General features: G+C 40.5%; 4 protein-coding genes across 6 annotated transcripts; 1 reads left to right on the plus strand and 3 right to left on the minus strand.

The window, feature by feature from the left end:
* Nucleotides 1-70: 70 nt before the first annotated feature.
* Nucleotides 71-1820, minus strand: LOC5505250 (histamine H2 receptor). Its single transcript, XM_032373667.2, has one exon. The coding sequence runs from the start codon at nucleotides 1610-1612 to the stop codon at nucleotides 587-589; it is 1026 nt and encodes a 341-aa protein (XP_032229558.2). The 5' UTR covers nucleotides 1613-1820; the 3' UTR covers nucleotides 71-586.
* A 772-nt stretch (nucleotides 1821-2592) lies between these two features.
* LOC116613061 (G-protein coupled receptor 12-like) lies at nucleotides 2593-4746 on the minus strand. Its single transcript, XM_032373666.2, has one exon. The coding sequence runs from the start codon at nucleotides 4470-4472 to the stop codon at nucleotides 3342-3344; it is 1131 nt and encodes a 376-aa protein (XP_032229557.2). The 5' UTR covers nucleotides 4473-4746; the 3' UTR covers nucleotides 2593-3341.
* A 1860-nt stretch (nucleotides 4747-6606) lies between these two features.
* Nucleotides 6607-8173, plus strand: LOC5505239 (putative transmembrane protein 183BP). Of its 2 annotated transcripts, XM_032373659.2 has the most exons (4): nucleotides 6607-6792; nucleotides 6901-6984; nucleotides 7061-7320; nucleotides 7799-7855. In XM_032373659.2, exons 1-4 carry the CDS (start codon nucleotides 6723-6725, stop codon nucleotides 7808-7810), a joined length of 426 nt encoding a protein of 141 aa, XP_032229550.2. In that variant the 5' UTR covers nucleotides 6607-6722; the 3' UTR covers nucleotides 7811-7855. The 2 variants fall into 2 exon arrangements, with proteins under 2 accessions (XP_032229550.2, XP_001626089.2); XM_001626039.3 differs by having other exon boundaries at nucleotides 7061-8173.
* A 424-nt stretch (nucleotides 8174-8597) lies between these two features.
* LOC116613058 lies at nucleotides 8598-22310 on the minus strand. Of its 2 annotated transcripts, none has more exons than XM_032373658.2 (15): nucleotides 22203-22310; nucleotides 20625-20717; nucleotides 19791-20117; nucleotides 19425-19545; nucleotides 18052-19129; nucleotides 16957-17024; nucleotides 16814-16877; nucleotides 12375-12427; nucleotides 11901-12045; nucleotides 10932-11096; nucleotides 10607-10811; nucleotides 10136-10224; nucleotides 10010-10057; nucleotides 9382-9781; nucleotides 8598-8896 (listed from the first exon to the last, which is right to left on the minus strand). In XM_032373658.2, the coding sequence occupies exons 3-15, from the start codon at nucleotides 20105-20107 to the stop codon at nucleotides 8716-8718; spliced, it is 2934 nt and encodes a 977-aa protein (XP_032229549.2). In that variant the 5' UTR covers nucleotides 20108-20117; nucleotides 20625-20717; nucleotides 22203-22310; the 3' UTR covers nucleotides 8598-8715. The 2 variants fall into 2 exon arrangements, with proteins under 2 accessions (XP_032229549.2, XP_032229548.2); XM_032373657.2 differs by having other exon boundaries at nucleotides 16814-16880.
* Nucleotides 22311-22382: the final 72 nt, after the last annotated feature.

The raw sequence follows: 22382 nt of genomic DNA on the forward strand, positions 1-22382 counted from the left end.
GGGGTCGATTCTCTTTACAACCCCTCCCTTTATCCGTCCCTGAATATATAAAAAAGACTTTACCCAAAAATTTAATGCGTCATCCTTTAATAATTCGTCCCCTTTTTCTACAAGTTGACTCTTCTCTCAAGTTCCTAAGTGCAGAGTAATCAAGACAATTGACAGCTGATTCGCAATTAAACAGACTTATTGACATTATGTCTCTGAGGGGATGGAAAGGAAGGATAGCAATGTCTTGTTGTCAAGATAATCTTTGTAATAGAAACATGTGCATCGATTTAATAGCGCGGTGGCGTACTATATTGACTGTTTTTTATGTTTCACCGCACGCTTCCAAATATTTGATAGCTACTGTACTTTATAAGACGCCTCAAGCTCCTTGCAATGGAACATGCTGCTGTCTTATGGACTCCTTGGTTTATTATTGTTAGCTGTTTCTATCTTTTATCTTTAAATTAACGCATCACCATGCCAAAAACTAAACAGTTTTTCGGCGTCTTTTTTTTTCAAATCAACATTATAATCGCTATAATAGCTTATAATTATAAATTGCCGAGGTCTCTACAAGTCCTCAGTGGACTTACAGCTAGCTTTGTTGATTCTCAAAAGTCTTAATATTCTCAGGGATTGTGCCATTCTCGTTGTATGCGATCGACCGGATTGAATTTTGTGTTTTGTGGCCACTCGCCAAAATTCGAATTCGGGAGCACACGAGGCTTTCCACGCCTTTCCGTATATCCGCATTTCTCCAGCAGCACAATATAGGATTCAGCGACGAGTTACAAAACGCAATTGTCTCAACCCAGCTGAAAACATTTCGATTAAAATGACTTCCATTAACATACGTGCTTAACGTCACTACCATTACAGGCATATTAAGAATGAGGTAAAATCCCACAATGTACATAACGTTTACAGCAAGTTTGGATTGAACATGCAGGCTGCTTGCGTTGGATAGCTGAACTTGGATCTGCTTATGGTGTCGTCGCATGATGGTTAGCATTCTCAGATGCGCGATTAGTGTAACTAGCAGGCAGACCATGAAGAGCACTAGTTGAGTTCGTCTGACATGAGTTGTACCTTCAGCAATCCATTGCAGACTCGTTAGAAGAACATCAATAATCCAGATTAGGATTATTGCAAATAGAACTCTTCTAGTGGTGATAATTCCCTTGTACCGCAGATGAAGTCGCAATGCTAAATACCTCTCAATACTTATAGCACTTAGAGTCATAAACGATACCCCATAACAAACCCAGAAACTTTCGGAATACACAACACGAAAGCCGCACGGCACGAACTTTGCGACGTTCTCCATGAGGCGAAAAGTAACATAGCACGGCTGTACTATAAGTCCGACTAGTAGGTCTGAGCAAGCCAAGCCCGCTAAGAGAACATTAGATGGATTCTGAAGCGAAGGGCGTCTGGCAATAACTATGATGATAAACAGGTTCGCCAACACTGCCACTGGACATGATCCTGCGTTGATAATCGCTGTGATGAAGTTCGAAACACGCCGCTCCCCTATCATGTCAAAATCTGGCTCGGGAAGGAAGAAACACTTGTTTGCGTTTGAGTAACGGGGGAAAAATCCAGAAATATTGGCAGTCATTATACAGCACAACTAATTACAATATGCCTTTGCTACCCGGGTCTTCAAATCAAGGGTGATGTTTCGCTACCTTATCTTCTCCAAGTCAAAAGTCAAGTTTGGTAAAAACACTCTCCCTGTTAACAACAGCTCACCGGAGTGTGTTTTCTTAAAAGTACACTAAAAATAAAAGTCGCAAGTGAATGCAAATGAAGAGACTAGTCTTTTTTTGCCACCTGCGTACTTGTTTTTGTGTGATATTATCTTCTTTAGCACAATTTAACGGGTTTTATTGACGCAACGATAGGATCTCGTCAAGCCGTCGAAAGAGAGTGGCATTAAGACAGGCTCAAATGGGTTTCTCTGTCGATATATGCCTACTGTTGCTTTGGAAAACAACTGGTTTCCGATTAGAATGTCTTCTTGAAAGCCTCTTTAAAACGGAACAGTGGAAAAGGAGTAATTCATTGAAATTAAAAAAAAAAACCGAAAGGTCAATAATGAAAAATTGCAAAACTTGAGATAGCAAGGAAAGAAAACAGAGAAGATAAAATAAAGGTGCTTAAGAGATGTTATTATAGCAGCAAAATATGAATTCCGCCTGTTTGCCGCGCACCGACACTTCTTAGGGTTTTTTTTTTTCGCGCACTCTTGTATTTTTGCGCACTTTGAAGCTTTCGTTGTAAATTTGCAATAAGAAGAGAAGGGGATAGAGAAACACAAACCAAGCTTTTCTTTGTAATTCCTTGAAAGCTCCCAGTTTCAGAGACCATGATGGTTCCTGCGGAGAGAGGGCCAATTAAAAAAAAAATTTAAAAATCGCCCAGCTTTACTGCCAGGGATGAAAGTGATTTTGATATCATGAAATAGAAATTAAAAAAAAAAGGAAATTTAATTTGAAATTCCAATTTTCTACAGAGCATTGAAAGATTCACAGGGTATTGAATCGGGACATCGGGGGAGTCATTTTCCAATTTTGAAAGAAATGAAAAACAATGCACTTTCCTTCAACTTAAATTCTATTACAGCAATACCACAAAATACAAACAAAAAGGGGTTTTCATTGAAATGCTAATTACAATGAAACGAAAACCATGTAATGCAGGATTTGCGAAAAATCAAAATATCGCCATATTTTTATTATCGCCCGTCCCCACCCCTTGTCAAGAAATCATGTCAACATCCGCCCCTGAGAGACAAGTAGTGGTTGGTAAAATAATGATTTATTGATAATAGGCGACAGATCACGTGACTGTTTGGGTGGCAAATGCGCGCTCGGCTTTTGGCGTCAAAACTACAACAACAAAAAAGCAATTTATTCAGCGCTTACGAATAAGCTATATATTAAATATTATACAATTAAATATTGTATTTTCTTCGTCATTCTTTGGCTTGAAAGGCGCAGTGTTTTCTGTGTTTATTTTGGCTTTAGTTTGCCTCAAAAAAGTCACGTGACCAGTTAGTGCCTATTGAATAGTCTGCCTTTCGGATTTTTTTATATAATTTACTAGAACATCACAGGGTAACTTCTGCAGTAAAAGAAAAGTAAAACAAGGTTCTTCTACTCATGATTCAACAACCTAATGACTATTTTCGATTTTTTTCCAATAGCTGTGGTTAGCCACAGCTTAGGTGTTGCTAAAAGTAAACTTGTACTTGTTGCAATTTTGATTATTTTTAAGTGTTTACCTAATGTTTCGCATTATCATCGGCAAAAAATCTTTCCACATAATAAAAAGTCATTCATTGACTAATTCCTGTCTTGTTGTGCATCCAAACCATCACCGTCTGTGGATTCAACCGGGCAACCAGCATTAGCAGTGCCATCGTATCTCGTTTTTTGACCATTCGCGGCAAATCTCACTATGAATTTATTGTTTCCCGAGTGCGAAAACTCTTCCTCAGTAGCTATACTATCGTTATTGCAAAATCCAGTCTTGATAAGCCGATAAACTGCTTTTCGAATATTTCTATTTCGCCAACAGCACACGAGTGGATTGATTGATGAGTTCAAAAATGCGATTGTTTCGGTCCAGTTATAGAATGCATAAGTTCCCAAACTGCCACTTGCGATTTGATGAAATGTGGTTACAAACAATACGGGAAAATTGAATAAGAAATAAGAGCCTACAATATAGGCAATGTTCATGGCTAATTTAGTTTGTTTGTGAAAGCTAAGAGATGCTGTTTGAAGTTGCTGTTGCCGAATGTCTTTTTGATGTCTTCTCACTATCTTGATGACGCGGAAGTGGATGAAAGCTGAGGTTAGAAGGCAAGTAATCCACAAAGTTAAATGGATTGCGCAAATTACTTTGTTAATGCCAGACCACTGTAGACCGGTTAGGATTATATCTATGGCCCAGATGACGATAGCAATCTTCAATAGTCTACTTGTCGTAACCAAAGCTCGATATCGGAGATGAAGCGTTAACGCCACAAAACGCTCAAAGCTGATTGCGCTCAAGGTCATGAAAGAAACTCCATAACATATGTAGAAACCGTTGGAATACAACATCCGTACGAAACAAGGGACGAAATGAAGTTTATTTTCCATTAGTCGGAATGCCACATAGCTTGGCTGAACCAGAGAACCAACAAAAATGTCGGAGAGCGCCAAGCAACCAAGGAGAATTGTCGATGGTTGCCTCAAATTAGGTGTGCGGAAAATCACGTAAACCACCAAGAAATTAGCCAGCACGGCTATGGGAGCGAAAACGATATTGATGATAGCCGTTACTAAGTTGCTTCTGTATCTTAACGGTACCTTATCAAACTCTGCATCTGGGAGAAAATAACAAAATGTCTCCCTTGTTTCATTGGGAAATGCCATGCTTATTTGCCCAATCGTGCCATTCAGTTTGAAGCCAAAAGTTTCATTCATGCTAAGACCAAGTATATGAAATGGGAATAAGGCGGTTACTTCTAGTTTAGTGATAAACCGTCTTTTATCCCATTGGAGACTTAGCAGACTAAAGCAGATGTCTACAAGACTCGAAAATATATAACTTGACTTCAATAGACGAGAAGGAAGGTAATTGTGATCGCGTAGATAATTTGTGGAGATGTAAACGATGTCGCCCGAAGGTGCTTTCTGGTTGGACAAGAGCGGGCATCTGTTTGCACTGTTGAATGTAAATGTGTATACACTGCAAACATCATATTAATTCAACGCGAATGCAACTCCAAGATTGTCGTAATCACTCGTCTTTTGAGTGAAAGGTCTTTTATATACCCGCACCTCCCAAAATGAAAACAAGGATATGGGATTGGTAAACACGACAGATTCGAAACTCTTGCGCTAGATATTAAAAGCTTCGCACTATGATCTACGTCTATAGAAATACTAAAGCTAACATCTTTTAAAGCCCCCTACCGTCAAAGTTGTCGTGAAACTTCTAGCAATAATAGAAAGGTGCCATCGAACCTTCAAGTCTCCAAGTCGTTTCTCCTCCTTTTAGGTATTTTTAATAATCATCGCAAATTAAATATTTTCTTTTGCGTTCTTTTTATGTATTTTTAAATATCGTCGAAAATTAAATATTTTCTTTTCCAAACATCACCAGAAAAAAAAAAAAAACAGAAAAGTCCATAACGGAATAAGTAGTTGCCCAAGTCTTTGAAGCACCGAATGCAAATAGAGGGAACACGAAATTGTAGAAATTTTACCATGAATTGAAAATGTCATCTTCACCTGGCGACATTAACGAAAAACAAATCATTTTTTCGTCTCATGTTTAGTCGCTTCAGGTGCTGATAAGTCCAATTCAGTAGTGTTAGATTGATAGCCAGGTGCTCAGAGCAAATATTTTACAAATGAATTTTCTTCTCTGTGAAAATTTTGACTTATTCGCTCTGTAGGAGGGAGGGGAAAATTAAAACGAAACGCAGGGTAAACCGAAGTAAAACGACAACAACCATAGACATGATATTTGAAATCCGATGCATTTTGTGAAGATTTCTTTAATATATAGGGTATAAAATCTTAAGGGCATGATTTGCAAATCCTTTGATTTAAAAAACAAAACACACATACACCAAAAATGAGCAGAGTCGTAGCTTCCAACACGGCAATTCTCCAATAAAAACAGCCTATGTAAATCTATTTACATCGTATGCACCTTTACTATACCAGCATTGTCTGATGGGTCACATACCATGGGCGGATCAAGGGTGGGCCGACAGACGCAGCCCCCCCCCCCCCCCCCCCCCCCCCCCACGCACTATTTTCAGATATTTCCCTCGAGAATAACAAATATAAGGACATTCACGGAAGAACAATGAATCCGCCCGCCACTCCTTTCTTGAAACCCTTGCTTCCCCCATTGGGATTCTGTACCGCCCCAGCATTAAGATGATGTCATTGCCAATGTCTCCTGTTAGTGCAAGGCCCATCTAATACTTCTTTGCAGGCGCTTGTAGACATGTGAGCATGCGTGCAGTTTTGGATAAAACGTAAAATGAACAGCTAGAACCATCAAAAATAAAGACAACCAACATTTTGCTTTAAAAAGTAGGGAATGCATCTTCTCTGTGCATTAGCCATGATAGAAAAAGCAAAGCATTCTTTTTATGCGAGCGCATTATTTTTTATTACTGTTGTTGGTATAACGCCTACCGCAAATGATGAGATCCCCATACCCTGGGTTTCAGACTTCTCTCGTCCGGTGACGCTCACGACATTTTTGCTGAGCTTCACTGGGAGAGAAGTTCTGGCTTTAGGCTAAAGGGGGGGGGTTGGCTCAGTGACAAAGGGGGGAGGGGGTAATTTTTTTGTTATTTTAAGTAACTTTTAAGCCTTAAAAGGTTTTCTGGCAGCCCAAAGGGGTGTATAAACCACCTAAACCCTCCCCCTAGATCCACTACTACCCAGGGAAAGATCCCCAATGAAAAATCAGCAAACTAGCCCAGCCCAGCGCGGTCACGGTGGTACATTCAGTATTCTCACCGGTATCAGTATGGGCTGCCTGTGGTTTTGGTCACCACTTTTTCTCGGAAACCTAGGAACGCCTGACCAAAACAAGTCAGACCACAGCGAGGAAAACAAACAGCGTTAGTTGTTCCTTAGATTTCGAAAACATACTTTTAGAAGCGTTCAACTGAACTGTTGATTAATTAAAATAACGTGGATTAAATGCCGAAAAAGAAGTCAAAGCGAAAAAAAGTGAAATATAAAATAGAAAAACGAGAAATAACATCTGAAGGTAAAGCCACATCGAAGAATCGAGGAAGCCATTTTGCATTTTATTTTACTTAGTTAATATCATCTCTTCTCGATGATAATGCAAAGATTTATTGCTTTTCTTTCTTAGATGTGTCCATCAAGGATTTTGCTGATGTCCAAGATGCGAAAGAGCAGCTGAAAAAATTATCGCGAGGACACACTCGGAAACCTGGTAAGCAAAAAGCGAAAGTAATCCAAAACGTGTGTTACGTAATAATAATGATCCCGGGTATATCGTTCTTTTGCAGTGATATGCTCTCCAAGCATGAAGCAAGATGACTTGTTATGGTTTGAACGAGAAGATTTTGAATCGGAGACAGAATCCGCAGACGATGCAAAAATCAAGGAAACCGGCGATGAAGTACAGCACCACACGAAACCAACATTCACCAAACAAAAGAAGAAAGAAAAGGGCAAACAATCAGACAGCAATAATGAATTTAGTGGTGAACTAACCTATCCATTAGATTTGTGGGATATGATTGCTAAGTACATACAGCCTGAAGATGTGAGGACATTTTCTCTTATTTGTAGAGGGACCCAGATGGTTATTAACTCCTCCAATTTCTGGCTTTCATTCTATAACCGCCTTATACCAGACCCAGAGAAGCTGCCATTAGAGTTAAGACCTGATCGGATCAAGTGTAGACCAGGATTGAGACCTCGAGTGATCAGAGCATTGTTCCATTGCTATGACCCTTTGAGTGTGAGAATCCAGCCAAACGCAGACACCGGGCATAACCCTCCTGACTCATTGCTACACTTCACATGCTTATCAACATGGTGTAAGGGAGTCATTTCTAAAGGCGGAAAGAAAGTGTGGATTTTCTATTTCAAACTAAATAAAAGAACAGGGCAGAAAAAGCCCAGAACGTATACTCCAGAATGGTTTGCCACTGTGGATGATGTAAATGATAACCCAGAAGAGAACAATTCAGTGTTTTCCGTAGTATGTATGAATTATATACCTTTTCCTCCTGTTATAGGTTTGGTATTGACTGAAGTTTTGACTGGATTGAGTGCAGGAATGAAGCACCAAAGAGTGAAAATGAGATTTCATGCACACAGGGATGATGGCCGTTACCAGTGGGAGTCAGGCATACAGGTTATTCTAGACCCTGCTCGGGAAGTGAAAGTATTGAAATGGTGGCATCCTTTGTACCCATATTCAATGGCATAAGATATAAAAATGTATTAATAAATATTTCTTTTATGTCATTGTTATAGGGATGTCTTTCTCCCCTGGTGATTTAAAAAAGTAATTTGTATTGAATTAAAAAAAAAATGTACCCTCTTTCTCCTTGTGGTCAGGCGTCTATGTTACAAATAGAAATTTAGAATGAATATATGATACCACCACTGACATTTTAAAAGTAGAGGGAGCCTCTCCCCCCCCCCCCCCCCCTCTTTCCTAATAGGGTTTTTAAGATTCACGACGGCAGAGGGACAATTACGGCCCACATGTGGCACTAAAAGAAAAATAAGGTAGCATGCGGAAATCTTGCGTGTGCGCTGTCCTCAAGTCTATGTCGTTGTAAATCTGGTCCGTAATAACCACCAATGGTACAACATACAGAATAATATTCATAGAGAATTAGGGTTTGCAATCTGACAGGGAGGTCAGTGATATTTTTCTACTAATCATTTTTAATCCAATTTTGTTGCTCACTTTTTTAAAAGGAAAAATCTGTGTGTTTTAAAGTTACATTTTACTTGTTATTTGGAATTTCTATGTTTTTAGGTGCTTACCAGAAATCAAAGGCTAGATCAGTAATGAAAGATATATGCAATAGAAAACTTAAGCTTTATTAAATATATCTATATTTTAGCATCTCTACTTTCAACACAACATTCTAAATGCTCCAAGCAACAGCTAACATATTTTCTGTATGTTTGGCTTATACTATAAGCATGAACTGTCTGCAGAACCTGTCCCATCAACTTCCTCTTCCTTCCAGTCCTTCTGGCATGGTACAACATAAAGGACAGAGTTCCCTCGTAATTTCTTGCGAATTATTCTGCCTGTCCACTTCCCATCGTAAAACACAAGTTTTCCAGTCTGGTCTACAACAGCAAGCCTGAAGCTGCAAACAAAATAAGAAAGAAACGATTTACCTAGTGTTTTTTGTGGTAATTGCAGATATTAGGCTTTGAGTAGAGATCTTGCATACAAGCACAATAAACAGGTGTGAATATCAAAAACAAGGTTTTTTCCCTTTTACTAAATCCCATGCTGTGAATGCTGCCCCAGGGGTTTGCTAGACATTGCACTTCATCAGATTCTTATCTTTTCCCCCATTCCCCCGCAAAAATAGTTGTCATTCCTAGCCACCAGGATTTACCAAGCTTCAGGGAGGGTACCCTGGTCCCGGAGCCTCAAGTGTCTTTACAATCAGTGGCCAGCGAACCTCGCTGGCCACTAAATAGAAACGCACAAGGCTCTGGGACCAGGGTACAGGGAGGGTGATTGGCTTCCGAAATGCACCATCTTTTTTTCATTTTTTTTCTTCTAAATTTTATGAGAACAATTAAAAACTTGTGTTATTGAACAAACATATGCACCACTCACTCTAACTCCCGGATATGTGCAAATGAGTTTCGTATCCGTGACATCACATCCGGTTCGTTCATGTCGGCACTGAACATCACCTTCCCATACGTCTGCCTAGTGGCACGTAGCTTGCACAAGTCCGACTGAGAAGGAAGATAACGAGACTGCCAGGGCAACACGAAGACTTTCTTAAGGAAGCCGTCTGAATGAGGTTTGAAGTTACCACCATTTATGCTTGCGTTGTGTCCATGGATATTGGGACAACCGGTCGTTCGTTTGGAGGCGCTTTTGGGTTCCTTTGAGGTGTTGGTGGTTTGGTAGCTGTGACTGGCATGGGGAGGGCTTGCGGTTTGTACTGTCACCATATGACTTGCTATGGCAGAAAGCATCATGAGGTTGTCGGTCTCTTGCAATGAACCTGAAAACATCAGGACTCATAAGAGCGTATTTACGCTGGCAGCGTGAATTGATATATATCATAAGCTGACTGATTTTATTGCTAATTGATGAATTGAATAGTCAAGTAGTGTTTTTTTTTATTGCAACATTCTTCACAATCGTGGCATCACATCTTCAAGACAAGGCGAGTATATTCAAGCCAATAATTGTACACCATTTTAGGCATATTTCGCAAACCAAAACTCACCTTTCTGACTTGGTACTTTACCGTCTTCTGAACAAGCCTCTTTATGTCCTGAGAACGTAAGAAAATTATTGTCAGCGTCCATCAATTAAAAGGAACAGAGCTCTTACAAAAAGGCAGATCCATTACCCTTTTGAGATTTGATCTCTGGCGTGTTTTCTAGCGTATCTGAGTCTTTCGGCTGTGTTTGCTCTGAGGGTGCATTATTCAACTTGAACCTAAGAATCAAAAGCATATGTAAATATACTGATTTGGGGTTGTTCTTGTCTAATTTCTTACTGTTTGATTATTTAGCTTGATGGTTTTAGTTTGATACTTAGAATAAAGACATGATAGTTATTCAATTAAAGCTGAAGTTTGAAATAATCGCCCGCTTCCAATTAGCGCCTCCCTCGCGACTCGGTGATTTACCACAAGCTACCTGAGAGCGCCACCCACTATGGCCAAAACCTTCACCTAAATGCGACCTCACGGCCAATACAATCATGACTGCATCCCACAAATACCAGCGACTTATCCTTTTACTACAACATATCAAGTAGGTGGTCTACCACCCGCGGGCTCGACCTTACCGCGACCCACCCATAACCACAATCTAACCTGCTTTTCAGAGCTTTTAAAGACTTGACCATGTGGAGATGTCCCACGACCCGCGCGACGTCCTCGGGTTGGCGGGACTTCACGCTCATCCTCATGCACAAAGCCTCCCCTCGTTTTGAGTTGAGGATCATCTCTACAAGCTGCTTCAAGTTCATCTTGGCCGACATGTACACCAGCAGCTCCAAGATCTCGTCGTTAGAATCGTCTGCAACAACCACAGAAGTATTTTTTTTTTCAAAAAACGACAAAAAAAAACAGTCAAATTTTGTTTTGACTGAACCCGCAGCTGCGGGGCTTGCATGTGAGCTTTCCGCCTGCCACTCACCGTCGATGTTGAGGAGAGCGCGTACCATCTGGATACCATAGCTGGACGAGAGCAACGTTTGGAATGAAACTATCAGGTTGTCCTTGTATACAAAACTTGCAGTGCCAATTGCTTGACCTGTGGCATTCTCAAGCACAACCGTGACACGACCAGCGTGATGCGATCCTGATCACAAATAAAACAGTTTGCAATACTGCAATACTAAAGACACACTAAAGACTTGTGTGACACTGGACCAGGCTTGTGTTATACTATTGTCATGGTCTTATCGTCCTATCAAGAAAGTATCGTCACCCCCTGAATCTCTTAATACTTTAGCAACAACTTTTTTATTTTAGGGTGGATTGAGTTCTACGATTCAATTGGATTTAGTTCGCTACTAAAATGTACTGATTGGCATCGGTTTACAGCAGTTTCCAGCAGTAACATATTGTTTACACAACTTTTGGATCGATGCGAAGAAATGAGAATATGAACTGAGTAAAAACAGAGGGGTTTTAAACGTCGGAATTCACAATCCTCTCCTCCAGAAAATTACTATTATTAAAATCTTCATCATAATTATTTGCCACACAAGGCCGGGGATCTATTACCAAACATCAATGTCAATCTATTACCAAATTTGAACCAAATCCATTTTGAATCTTTAATCCCCCTCTCGGGCTCCTGGCAATACTGAGCCGTAGCAGGCCACGTAACATTTGGGGGGAGGGGGGTACAATACAGAAACATTAAGAAAATATTGGGGAGGCACAGCCACGCTCCTACTGGTCATTTCCTTATAATTTTCGAAAATATTGAGGGGGGGGGGGGGGCATCACTACGGCCCTGCTATATACAGCTAGCAGTGCAAGTAATAATCATCAACAGCATCTACACTTGTTGAATATTCACCATAGAAACCAACAGGGGTATAACAATGCAGATCAATAAGTCTTCACGGCATGGAGAGGCCAGGCGAGGACTTACTTGGCACGGCTGCCCCGCGAAGTGTAAACGGGTTGATCATCTGAAGACTGACCGGCGTACCACTGCCGAATCTCGCCACCATGCTAGTCCTACAGAACCCCTCTTGGATTGGGTGCTTTAGGAACAGGGTGAACATGTCTCCTCCCTAAAAGGACCAAAATATGCCCAACTCGTAAGAGCATTTGCACTTGTGATTAAAACGATCCAGTCAAGCTTTCTCTATGGTATAGTATTTGTCGTTGCTGTTACATGTGGCCGATGCCCATGTTTGGCTGGGCAACAAGCTTTTGTTAGCTCTACAGGCCGAAATTCTGTTTTACTCATTTTATCGTAAGGGGTTTGTTTTGTTACCTTGAGTTATGTCAAGTAAAGCTATGATATGGACACTACACGCTATATTGAGTGGGTCTCTTGAACTTTTTTTTTGGTTCTTTATTTTTGAAAAGCTAAATGAATTATAAGGCAAAGGCATACCTCACAGAACCCAGAACGGGGTAACATATCCTCCAACAAATTATCGGGATCATCTGGTGAATTGAACGCAAAAGAATGTTAGGGGACTTGAGAGAACAAGTCATTCCCCGGACAACGGACGGCAACCAAAGGAGATTACGTAATGAGTAGGTTTCTTATATGAGCCCGCGTGATCAAAGTTTATACGTCTACTTCAATTGTGCTTTAGCGGAAACTTTACAAAGAAGGAAAAAGCTGAACTTCCGGTTGCCATTCGCCGTGCAGAGACGTTTTTGAGTCTAGGTGCTTTGAGCATCCTAGACTCTATGTTAGCGTACGCGTTCTGCCTGCTCACCTGCGTGAACTTTTTGTGCTCTTACTGTGCTTTTTGCAACACAGTAATCCTTGAATTATTTTTAAACTTCCGGTTAAAGGTTTGGGAAGTATAAAACGCCCTCTGTCGACCTGTGACCTCTACGGTCAATAAGCATTAAAGCCGAAAAAATATTTATACGCAGGTTTCTGCAAGAAAGTTTTCCATGTGGGTTGAACGTGCGCATGCGCACTGTCTAAGTATATGTTACCTATTACAGAAGACTGCGTTAATTTACTGTGGGTTTATATGCCTCCAGCATTTCTGCAATGTAGGTTGGTGCTAGGCCATTCAGCGCTTTGTAAATAATAAGTAAAAGTCTTAAATTCATACGTTGGGACATGGGAAGCCATAGCCTGTATACATACCTCCGTGATTCCAGTGAAGCTGTCTTAATTAACACAGGTGTGATGTGTTCACATTTTTTAGTGCGGTGATAAGACGCGCTGCGGCGTTTTGGACATTTTAAAGGCGATCAATTAAACAATTTGGTAATCCAAATAGCAATGAGCTGCAATTATCCAATTTAGATGTAATAAAAGCATGTACTAAAGTTTCTGTGTCCGACACGGATAGACAGTCACGAATTTTGCTTATATTTCTTAGGCGGAAAAAGCATGCTTTGCAGATATTAGTAACTTCAAGGGACACGCTTTTGTCAAAAATAACCCCAATATTCCTTGCAGATGGTGTTGGTAGAATAATTTCACCAGAAACATTGACTGGTTCTATTGTCGGGGGAGGACGATGTTAAGCACTAAGAATTAGTAGCTCAGTCTTTTCTTTATCCAATTGTTATTTGTCATCCAGTTATCGATGTCATGAACATACGCTTTATTTTTTGCGATGGAGGCAGATTTATCAATAGGGGTTTGCTTGAAACAGCGATATAGCTGTGTATCATCAGCGTAGAGATAGAAGTTAAGTCCATAGCCTCATATAATGTCACCGATAGGCGAGGTGTAAATAACATACAGCATTGGGCCCAGTACAGAAATCTGTGGAACACCATAGCGCATTTCTTTGGACATAGACCTGTCATTTAGATAAGGGCGAAACCAACTCAGCACGCTGCCCTTGATTCCAAAACGCTTACTTATTCTCTCAAACAATATCTCATGGTCCACCGTATCAAAAGCGGCTGACATATTTAACAGTAAAAGAATAACACATTTATGATCATCAATATCATGGAGAATATCGTTTTGCACTTTTAAAAGGGCCGTCTCAGTGCTATGGAACCGTTTATAGGCAGACTGGAGAGCTTCTTCAAGGTTGTTATCACAGATATGGTCTTTCAATTGGCAGGCGACTGCCTTCTCCAGAACCTTAGAAACAACCTTCAGATTAGAGATGAACCGGAAACTCTGATATTTTTCAGTTTCAAAAGAATGTTTTTTTTAAGTTAGGTTTATTAACCGCCTCCTTCAGCTTGGTATGCATCGACCACGACTGTAGTGACATGTTTGTTATGTTGGTTATGGCTGGCAATAAGGTAATTTTACATCCTCTAAAAATAGATGCAGGGATGGGGTCCAGCTCACAAGATCAACTTCTTTATGGGACAACAATCAGAATTCCGAGAAGGTAGAAGTAGTTTCTTTACCTTCGGAGAACGAAAAGGAAGATGGAGTCTGGCCACTAGCACTGTTTAGTTCAGATCTAATGGTTGCTATTTTATCAGAGAAGAAGTCTGAAAAATAATTTGCTAGCTCAGTAGTTGAGTAAGTTGTTAGGAAACGCTTTATACTACCTTGCGGTGGAGAAGGGTATCAACGGTGTTAAAGAGGACTTTTGGATCTGACGAGCTGTCTGAGATAATAGGTTTTAGCCTCTTTGAGCACCGAGTTGACTTCATTGCATTGTTTAACACACAGCTCTTTGTCGACAAACTATTTATTTACGCCAGCGACACTCTAGTATTCTGCGTTTTCGTTTTACCACTGAGCCGATGGTCGTAAAGTTTTGGTGGGGCGCTTCATGTTTTTCAAGTGTTTTTCACAAGATCAGAAAAATCAGTGATGTCATCTGTGAAAAGTCCAGACTTTTTGAGATTATAAAATTGTTCCATATTTACAGAACGAAGTTTACGATATCGAACTTCTGCCCTTTGCAAAGGGGGTTGTTTTAAACGTAACTTACAGTGGACAGCTAGGAGATCAGAAAGTGCCGGATCACGTATTACAATATCTGACACTAGATCATCCCCAATCCTTGATATTAGAAGATCGAGGGTCGTTTCTTAAAAGTCCCCATTAACCTTGAAACTCGGAAAGTCACCGGGAAGCCCCCGATAAACTTTTCAGGTGTTTCTCCAAACGCCCGCTATTTTCGGGCCCGGAAAAAATCCCGGTACCTCGCCCGGTAACATACGGGAGCTCAAGAGCTCCCGTTAACTTACCGGGAACTACTTTAAATGCCAAAATTGATACCCAAAACGGTGTTTTTCCTTAATATTTCCAGCTGAATTTATACACCAACTATTCATCTAGAATTAGCCAAGTTGAAATACCCAATTTGGTGCTTTTTTCCGATTAAATCTAGCCATTTTCAAGTTGTGTCGAGTTGTAGTGAGTTTTCACCTTTTGAGGAAACCACTCCACTGCCCGATAAGGAGTGAGCCAATCACGGCTAACATTATTTTATGGGATTCCCTACCAGCCAATCAGGTTTCTTTTCTGCCAAATGATTTGACATTTAGCTGTCACTGTGTGCCTAAAAATGGGGTCAGTACGCAGCTCTTTCAAGCTGCAATTTGATTGGGCAAATAAACAATATCCGCACCTCGACACAAAGAACGAAAAGAATAGAGACAAAAGAACTCCTTTGTAGAACAAAGATAATAGGAGACAAAGCAGCTGCGTCATTACTCAAAAAATGTAAACAACTTTGCGAAGGTGTTGGAAGTTTTGCTACAAATTGAGACATATCTACTTGTTCTTTGTCTTTCTTTTTTGAAAAGTGCCGATGCCACATAGGGGCGGCGGAAGGGGAGGGGCACGGGGGGCGCCAGGCCCCACACTCTTGAAAGCTTTTCTGAGCGGATGTTTCTTTAGATATATATGAACGTTTTTTTAAACCAACGGTTTTCAAGCGGTATGTATGCAACCGATAACAATTTTTTTGAACAGTTTAAAATCCCCGCGTTCTTATAAATTGGATTTGGAACCACCACCCACCCCTTCCCCCCCTGAAACCACCAATCACCCCTCCCCCTGAAACCACTACCCACCCCTCCCCCTCATTCCCCCTATCCCATTTATGGGACCACTCCGCCGCCCCTGCCACAGCAGTGTCTGGGGTACTAGTTGTCTACAGACTTCGACAAATCTACGCTTTTTACTGATATTTAATAATTATTTAGCCAATCTATTCAATAACTCTGAAAATTATAGTTTGCTTATCGTGAACCCGTAAACAACCAGGACGCTACCGCAAGCAAAACTCTCCCAGTACCCTAACGGGCCCGGTTATTACTGGGAATTTGGATTAACGTGGCAAAAAAAAAAATGAGCTAACGAAACAAACTACGAACGAGTTAAAGTATTCCCGGATAGAAACTGACTGCTCTGATACTCGACATAATCGCCAGCTACGCAGGCTAGTTGGCACTTAGACTCGTGTACCCTTTGGGTCCCTATTTTTAACGTAGCAGACCGTGTTCTCCACGAAAACGATCAAATTTTACCCCTCCCCCCTCCCTTCAGCTCGCACACGGCCACGACAAGATGGCGGCCACGACACTTGGGGCAAGTAGCCTGAGTATCAAGGCCCTCAGGGGAGGGGGGACTGGAAAAAAGCGAAAAACTGTGTGTGAAAATAGCGAAAAAACATTGGGTCCACGCCAAACTTGGACACTGTAGGGAGGAAAACCTTGGTTCGAACTAACAGGGCCGAGTGAAAAAAAAATATATTTTAGCTGCTCGAATTCTCACATAAATCGTTAATGCAATATTCATAAATGCGTGATGGTACCTAAGCGAAATGTTCGAGTTTTTTAAGTGTAGAAAAATGAACCTTATTTACGAACGTCAAAAATCAATATGATCAAGAGGCCATGATGGTCTCTTGATATTATAAAACTCACTTGTCCTATGTATTTTTGCTTCCACTTTTTCCTCGTCAAGAAATATGTCGAGTGGCGGGGATTCCTGCCAAAAACAGATACAACAAAGTTATCACCCATGTAGACTATGCCAAAGTCTATATACCAAACCGGCCAAGACATACCTTTAAAGAAGAATCATCTTGATCAGACTCTAGACACCCCCTCGTGTCTTTGTTTTCGTTGTCTCTACCTGATGAATAAAATCAAATCGTAGGGACGGGGTAAATACTTATTAATTTCAAACCCTTTTTATTCGTGTATTTAAAATCTAGGTTCATCTGGTTAAAACTACCAAAACTTCAAGAATAACGCAGGGGCGTAGCTAGGGTGGTGGCCCAGGGGGCCCGGCCCCCCCCCCCCTTCTAGCAGCCAAAATACAGTAAACGTATGAGATTTTATCTAAAACACAAGAGATAATGCCTTGAAAAGGCCTTTTGGGCCCCCTCCTGTTAAAAATCCTGGCTACGCCGCTGTAAGTTTTAAAAATAATCCAAAAATCTATTCCCGCCAACTTTAAAATCCTTACTTATTTTGTAATTAAGGACTCGCCCACATTCCCTTGAGGGTTTTTACAGAACTTAAATACATGTATTTGGTGTGTAATTCCCGCCCCCATTTCCCTATTTCCTTTTAATGGAGTAAATCGTAACCGGAGGCCAAAAAGAATCCACAACTACACGAGGCCCTGACATGTGCAAACCCAAGAGCACGTTGTCTTGGCGATAGGCGCGAGTTAAGGACAGAAAAGAGCTCTAGATCCTCTATTTGTCTCACATAATGGTCATTGTGAGGATTATGTTAAAGATGCTACGTCACTGTTGCGTGCCCATAGGATTTCACCTCCTCATGGCCAACACAGAGTGACAAACTTCTATCTATTCACTCTAGCTTATTTAAATATATCTGCGTATTGGCAAACGAAAAAGTTCATAAGGGATTTCTCAAGCTAAATTTAATGGGAAAGCAAAGCATAGGGGGTGGGGGAGGGAGAGGTGGGGGTCTTGTTGCACGTGCCTGATTCGCTGAAAAGAGATTTGAACTCGTCGTCAACTTACTGATGAATACTTGACGACAAAAGGGGGCGCAAATTTTCATGTCCAAGTTCATCACTGCACATTTCTAAAACCATTCTCTAACCACATCCCCTAGCCATAGTCTTATCCATAATGAAATTCTTTGACATGGACTCAGAACCATTAAATTCAATGAGTACTCACTCTGTGTTGTTCGAGTGTCGTCATCTGATCCTTTCTTGGACTCGTCTGTGATCTCTTGGCCTTGCCTGTCTACCGGGACTACCTTAACTGGCACAGCACCGAGAGGGTATGTGGGGGGAGGAAATGCCAAGGGAATAAACGCCAAGTTTGGGCCCTTACCGGCAGAGGGCATGCCTAGAGCCTCTCCCTTATTAGTCCCTACTTGCTTCCACGGCAACATAGCCTGAGGGACTACATACGCGCCGACAGGGGGCTGGTAGGCCCCTACCTTGTTTTCGTTGTTTGAAAGGTTACGCAAAACGTTTTCTTGGAATTTCATCATTGATTTGATTTGTTCGTTTTGCTTATCGTTTGCTTTTGGTACTGTGCAGAATGGGTTGATGAAAGGTATCGAAAGTGGGTTCCTCGGAGACTTAGACGGCTCGGAGTTACGATGCAGTGACGTAATTACAGATGGTCTTCCGGAAGAGCAAGATGCCGAGGAAAGATGTCGACACAATCGAAGGGCCTTTTCCTCTGAATCCAGTTTTGAGCGCTTAGAGGTTGGACTTTGCTCATCCGGACTACAGGTCATACTGCGATGCTTGGAAGAACTCTTCTTCTCCTCACTTACCGAGTGCTTTCGCTTCTTCTCCTTTCTTTTGACTGGCGCTCCAACCTCACTATTCTTAACATCCTCTGCGTAACTAGTAGGAAAAGCGCTTCCCAAACCTTTCGCACTCACTGAACTAGGACTCTTCCGTGATGAGTTCCTGATACTTGAAGAAGACGTGGACGTCGAACCTCGGTCATCGTCGTCGCACAGTACAAGCAGACTACTAGCAGAGTCCGACTCACTCGGAGCCTTGTCGCTTGCGTTTTTATCGATATTAACTGCACTGTCGCTTGTAGCTTTTCCTAGCGTCGACGATGAAGATGAAGACGACACCAAATCAATGGTCGAATTCTTTGACTTGCCATCAGTGCTACTTGAAGAGTACCCTGAGAATGCCAAGCTGCACGGTTGCCCTTTTATTGGATAAGTAAGCGATTCCCCTTTTAGGATGTTTGATAACGTTGGCACTTTTCTTCCATCACCCTGAAAACGAACAGATATGAAGACACAGGTGAAAATGAAGTTTTTTTATGGCTTTTGCCAAGTCCTCAGTATAACAACCCAGGTGTCAATAGAAAAGCGGTACCACTTCATTTAAATGTTTTCAATTCCTAGGCAAACTTGTACCGGGCATGCCCGGTGTACCGGAGCGGAATGATTTACTGTGCTCAAAACTAATAAAAGAACTTGGTGTTTGACTGTACCTTTACGCGCAAATAGCTTTGCCTAAAATAAAATGAATAAACAGATGCAGCAAAGATTAAAACCATTGTTTTACCTCGAGGATAAGGTACATGGCTGAGCTCCCAGGCAACCATCGCCTGATGTTTCTGCCGGTCCATTCATCCCATGTATGGAAATTCAGCTTGCCATATTGATCAGCAGAAGCGAACCAGAACCTACAACAAAGTATCTTTTTATAACTGTGCAAGTAGCTAAATCAGAGCTGCAGAAGGCATCGAAATAATTGGGGAGGGGCAATACAGAAACATTAATAAAGTTTGGGAGGGGCACATCCACGCAACTAAGTCGCAACTATAATCCAGAACTTTTGTTGTGATTGTTGTCGATCTGGAAACATAGGGGGGACTTTGAGGGGGGGGGGGGGGGGGGGAGTTTGCTACTGCTAATTATCATAGCTTGCCTTTTATTTCTAAGAATTGAGAACTGCTTGCACAGCTCCTCTCTGACTTCCTTCTCTGATGTAAACTTGTAAAAAGTAACCTTTCCATATCTGAGTGGATCTTTCTTGAGTAGTTCTACTACAATGTTGTTGGGTCTGTATGTGGTGGTGTCACTAGAACTCAAATCCGCAGAGTCACATATTATAACCGCCTTCTTAAACCCTGAAATCATCTCACGCTTCTTTGTGAGTTCACTCAGCTTTTGCTTGCTGTGAAATCTCAATGTCTTTGGATGCTTGTTTTTCAAAGTAGTTGTCTTTAAACAATTTTGTGCCATTTTGAAAAAGCTGCAAAAAAATAAATGAATGAATGAATGAATGAATGAATAAATAAATGAACCCTTGTTATCATCCACTTTTGTTTCATTTCTGGAAATGCAAATATAGTATAACATGCCCAGCTGTTGCCACCTTGAAAGTCTCAGCAAATAACAACCAACAAGGATGCAAGAAAATTTGATTAAGATATGAAATTTATCAAGCATGCCAAAGAACCTATAACAGTACAAATCAGAACATAAACTACCTAAGAAGTCTGTGTCAATCAAAAGAGTGATTTTTTAAATGCTTATTGACTGCCACCAACCATATTATTATAAGACTACCATCAATTTTTAGACGGATATATTCCCCTCTAATACAAGATGCACCAATATTAGATAAAATTGGCTTCCATGATTATTTACAATAATATATTTCAAATAACTTTTTAGTGGAGATAAATCATTTGAAAGATCTGATCTGAGCACCTACTTTCCTGGGATGATAAAAACACTTCTATGAAATACTACCTACCCATTTAGTTTGTATCTACACCCTGTGGGGTGTCCTTGCAAGGGCTAGCAATCAGGTCCTGTCATTTTTAGAGCATTGACCGCTATAAGTGACCTGTGATAAGGCAAGATATGTTGGAAATCATGAAAATACAGAAAATAAGTAAACAAGAATTTAACAGTAGCAAATTTCTACTTTCTTAAGCCTCATCCTTGATTGTATATTTTATGATGTTGTAACTTAATTTTGATGTAATGCAACTTTTTTTATAAGCATGCAGTTTTTGTAGTAACATCGTTTTGCATTTGGAAGTATATTTCCAAAACCATAACAACAGTTCTTTGTATATAGGATCAGATCCTAGAGTTATTATGTGATATGTGTGGAATGGGGGAGGAAGCAGGGAGGGGGGGGGGGGGGGGGGGGCTTTTCTGGCTTCCAAATAATATGTTGGCTAATAAAAACAAATAGCCATTTTTTTCCTGTACACAGGGGGTGCCCTAATATCCTTTTTTGGGTTCTGGTGTCTAGAAATCATATACTAACACTCCTTTAATGAAAATCTAATTGACCTCTGGTCCATTCACATTATGCCTCATCAACAACCACTCTGTCTTAAAAAACACACAAGAAATAGCAGCTGGTTTTATGGAAAAACACTTTATAGGATCATGGCTACTTTCTAAGGAAGAAAAATTATGAGAATCTTATTTTGACTAAATCAAAGGAAAAAGCACATAAGTAATATTATTTGACATAATGTTTTCTAGGTTTCGTGGAATTTCAAAAGAAAATAGCAAGGTTGGTAAGAAGTAGGGAAAACTCATTTTCGTTACACCATTGCATTCCATCCCTTATTGCCGTTAGAGCAAAAAAAATGCAAGAATGATGAGCTAAATAACAAATATCAAAAATATTTTTCTTGATCAAAACTTTGATTTAACCGCATCGAGAATCTCGGTTAAGGTATCTGTCGAAATTTCATCAACAACTGCAGTCTGTCCAAACTTTGAAAAAGAAACCAATAAGAACTCTTCTTTTTCTTCGTTTCTTTTTCAAAATTGTCAAAATTCAAATTTCGTGATGAGGATTTAGGTCGCTATTAAGTAAAGGCACGCAATATCAAACATAAGTTAAAATTAACCATTGCTTTTAAAATTTTCACATACGATATTATTTGATATGAAAGAGTTTAGAAATGAAGTAAACATCGGTAATTTGCTTCGGCCATTTTAATTCAGTATAAGAGGTAGCTAATCATTTTCATGATGCAGGCGCCAAGAATACGCCATTTTCTATCCAAATAACACGAAATAGTACTCGCAAACAGCCACCATCATTATAAAAAGGGGCTTGATCAAGAATCATTACATAGAAAACACAAGCTATGTGTGTTTAAGCGAAAATCATGAGTTTGTGGTTTAGAAGGAACGGTAGGTAAACATTTGGTCGCTTCACTTTGAACACGTTATTCTAGTACAGCATCAAAACACGCTAAATTTCGCCGAGAATATAAAGCAAACCGTAACGATTTAAAGCCAGAGCCTAGTGCTCATAGATATATTGTTTGATTATCACATGAAACAAAAAAATACTTACACAAAGCAGACTCCTTCTGTGTTTCGCAGCCGCCGTTCAGTTTGATGTGCGTGTTTTGTGATGTGCTGTGTCGCACGGCTTCTTATACCGTCACGTGACTATTTCTATTCGACTTAGCACGTCACCTTCAGACTTCGAGACAAGGCCAACAGACACGCTTTTTGAACTGTCAATTACATT

Source organism: Nematostella vectensis, chromosome 1 (assembly GCF_932526225.1).
Source record: "Nematostella vectensis chromosome 1, jaNemVect1.1, whole genome shotgun sequence".
Classification (NCBI taxonomy): Eukaryota; Metazoa; Cnidaria; class Anthozoa; order Actiniaria; family Edwardsiidae; genus Nematostella; species Nematostella vectensis.

Bases quoted from the DNA above. Each gene is read 5' to 3' on its own strand.
- LOC116613061 (XM_032373666.2), bottom strand. From the start codon at position 4,472: ATGAATGAAACTTTTGGCTTCAAACTGAATGGCACGATTGGGCAAATA.
- LOC5505239 (XM_001626039.3), top strand. From the start codon at position 6,723: ATGCCGAAAAAGAAGTCAAAGCGAAAAAAAGTGAAATATAAAATAGAA. The intron at 6,793-6,900 runs GTAAAGCCACAT...TTTCTTTCTTAG, and splicing joins ACGAGAAATAACATCTGAAG to ATGTGTCCATCAAGGATTTT. The intron at 6,985-7,060 runs GTAAGCAAAAAG...GTTCTTTTGCAG, and splicing joins AGGACACACTCGGAAACCTG to TGATATGCTCTCCAAGCATG.
- LOC116613058 (XM_032373657.2), bottom strand. From the start codon at position 20,107: ATGGCACAAAATTGTTTAAAGACAACTACTTTGAAAAACAAGCATCCA. The intron at 19,130-19,424 runs GTAAAACAATGG...GTTCGTTTTCAG, and splicing joins CCATGTACCTTATCCTCGAG to GGTGATGGAAGAAAAGTGCC. The intron at 17,025-18,051 runs GTGAGTACTCAT...TTTATTCATCAG, and splicing joins CGACACTCGAACAACACAGA to GTAGAGACAACGAAAACAAA.
- LOC5505250 (XM_032373667.2), bottom strand. From the start codon at position 1,612: ATGACTGCCAATATTTCTGGATTTTTCCCCCGTTACTCAAACGCAAAC.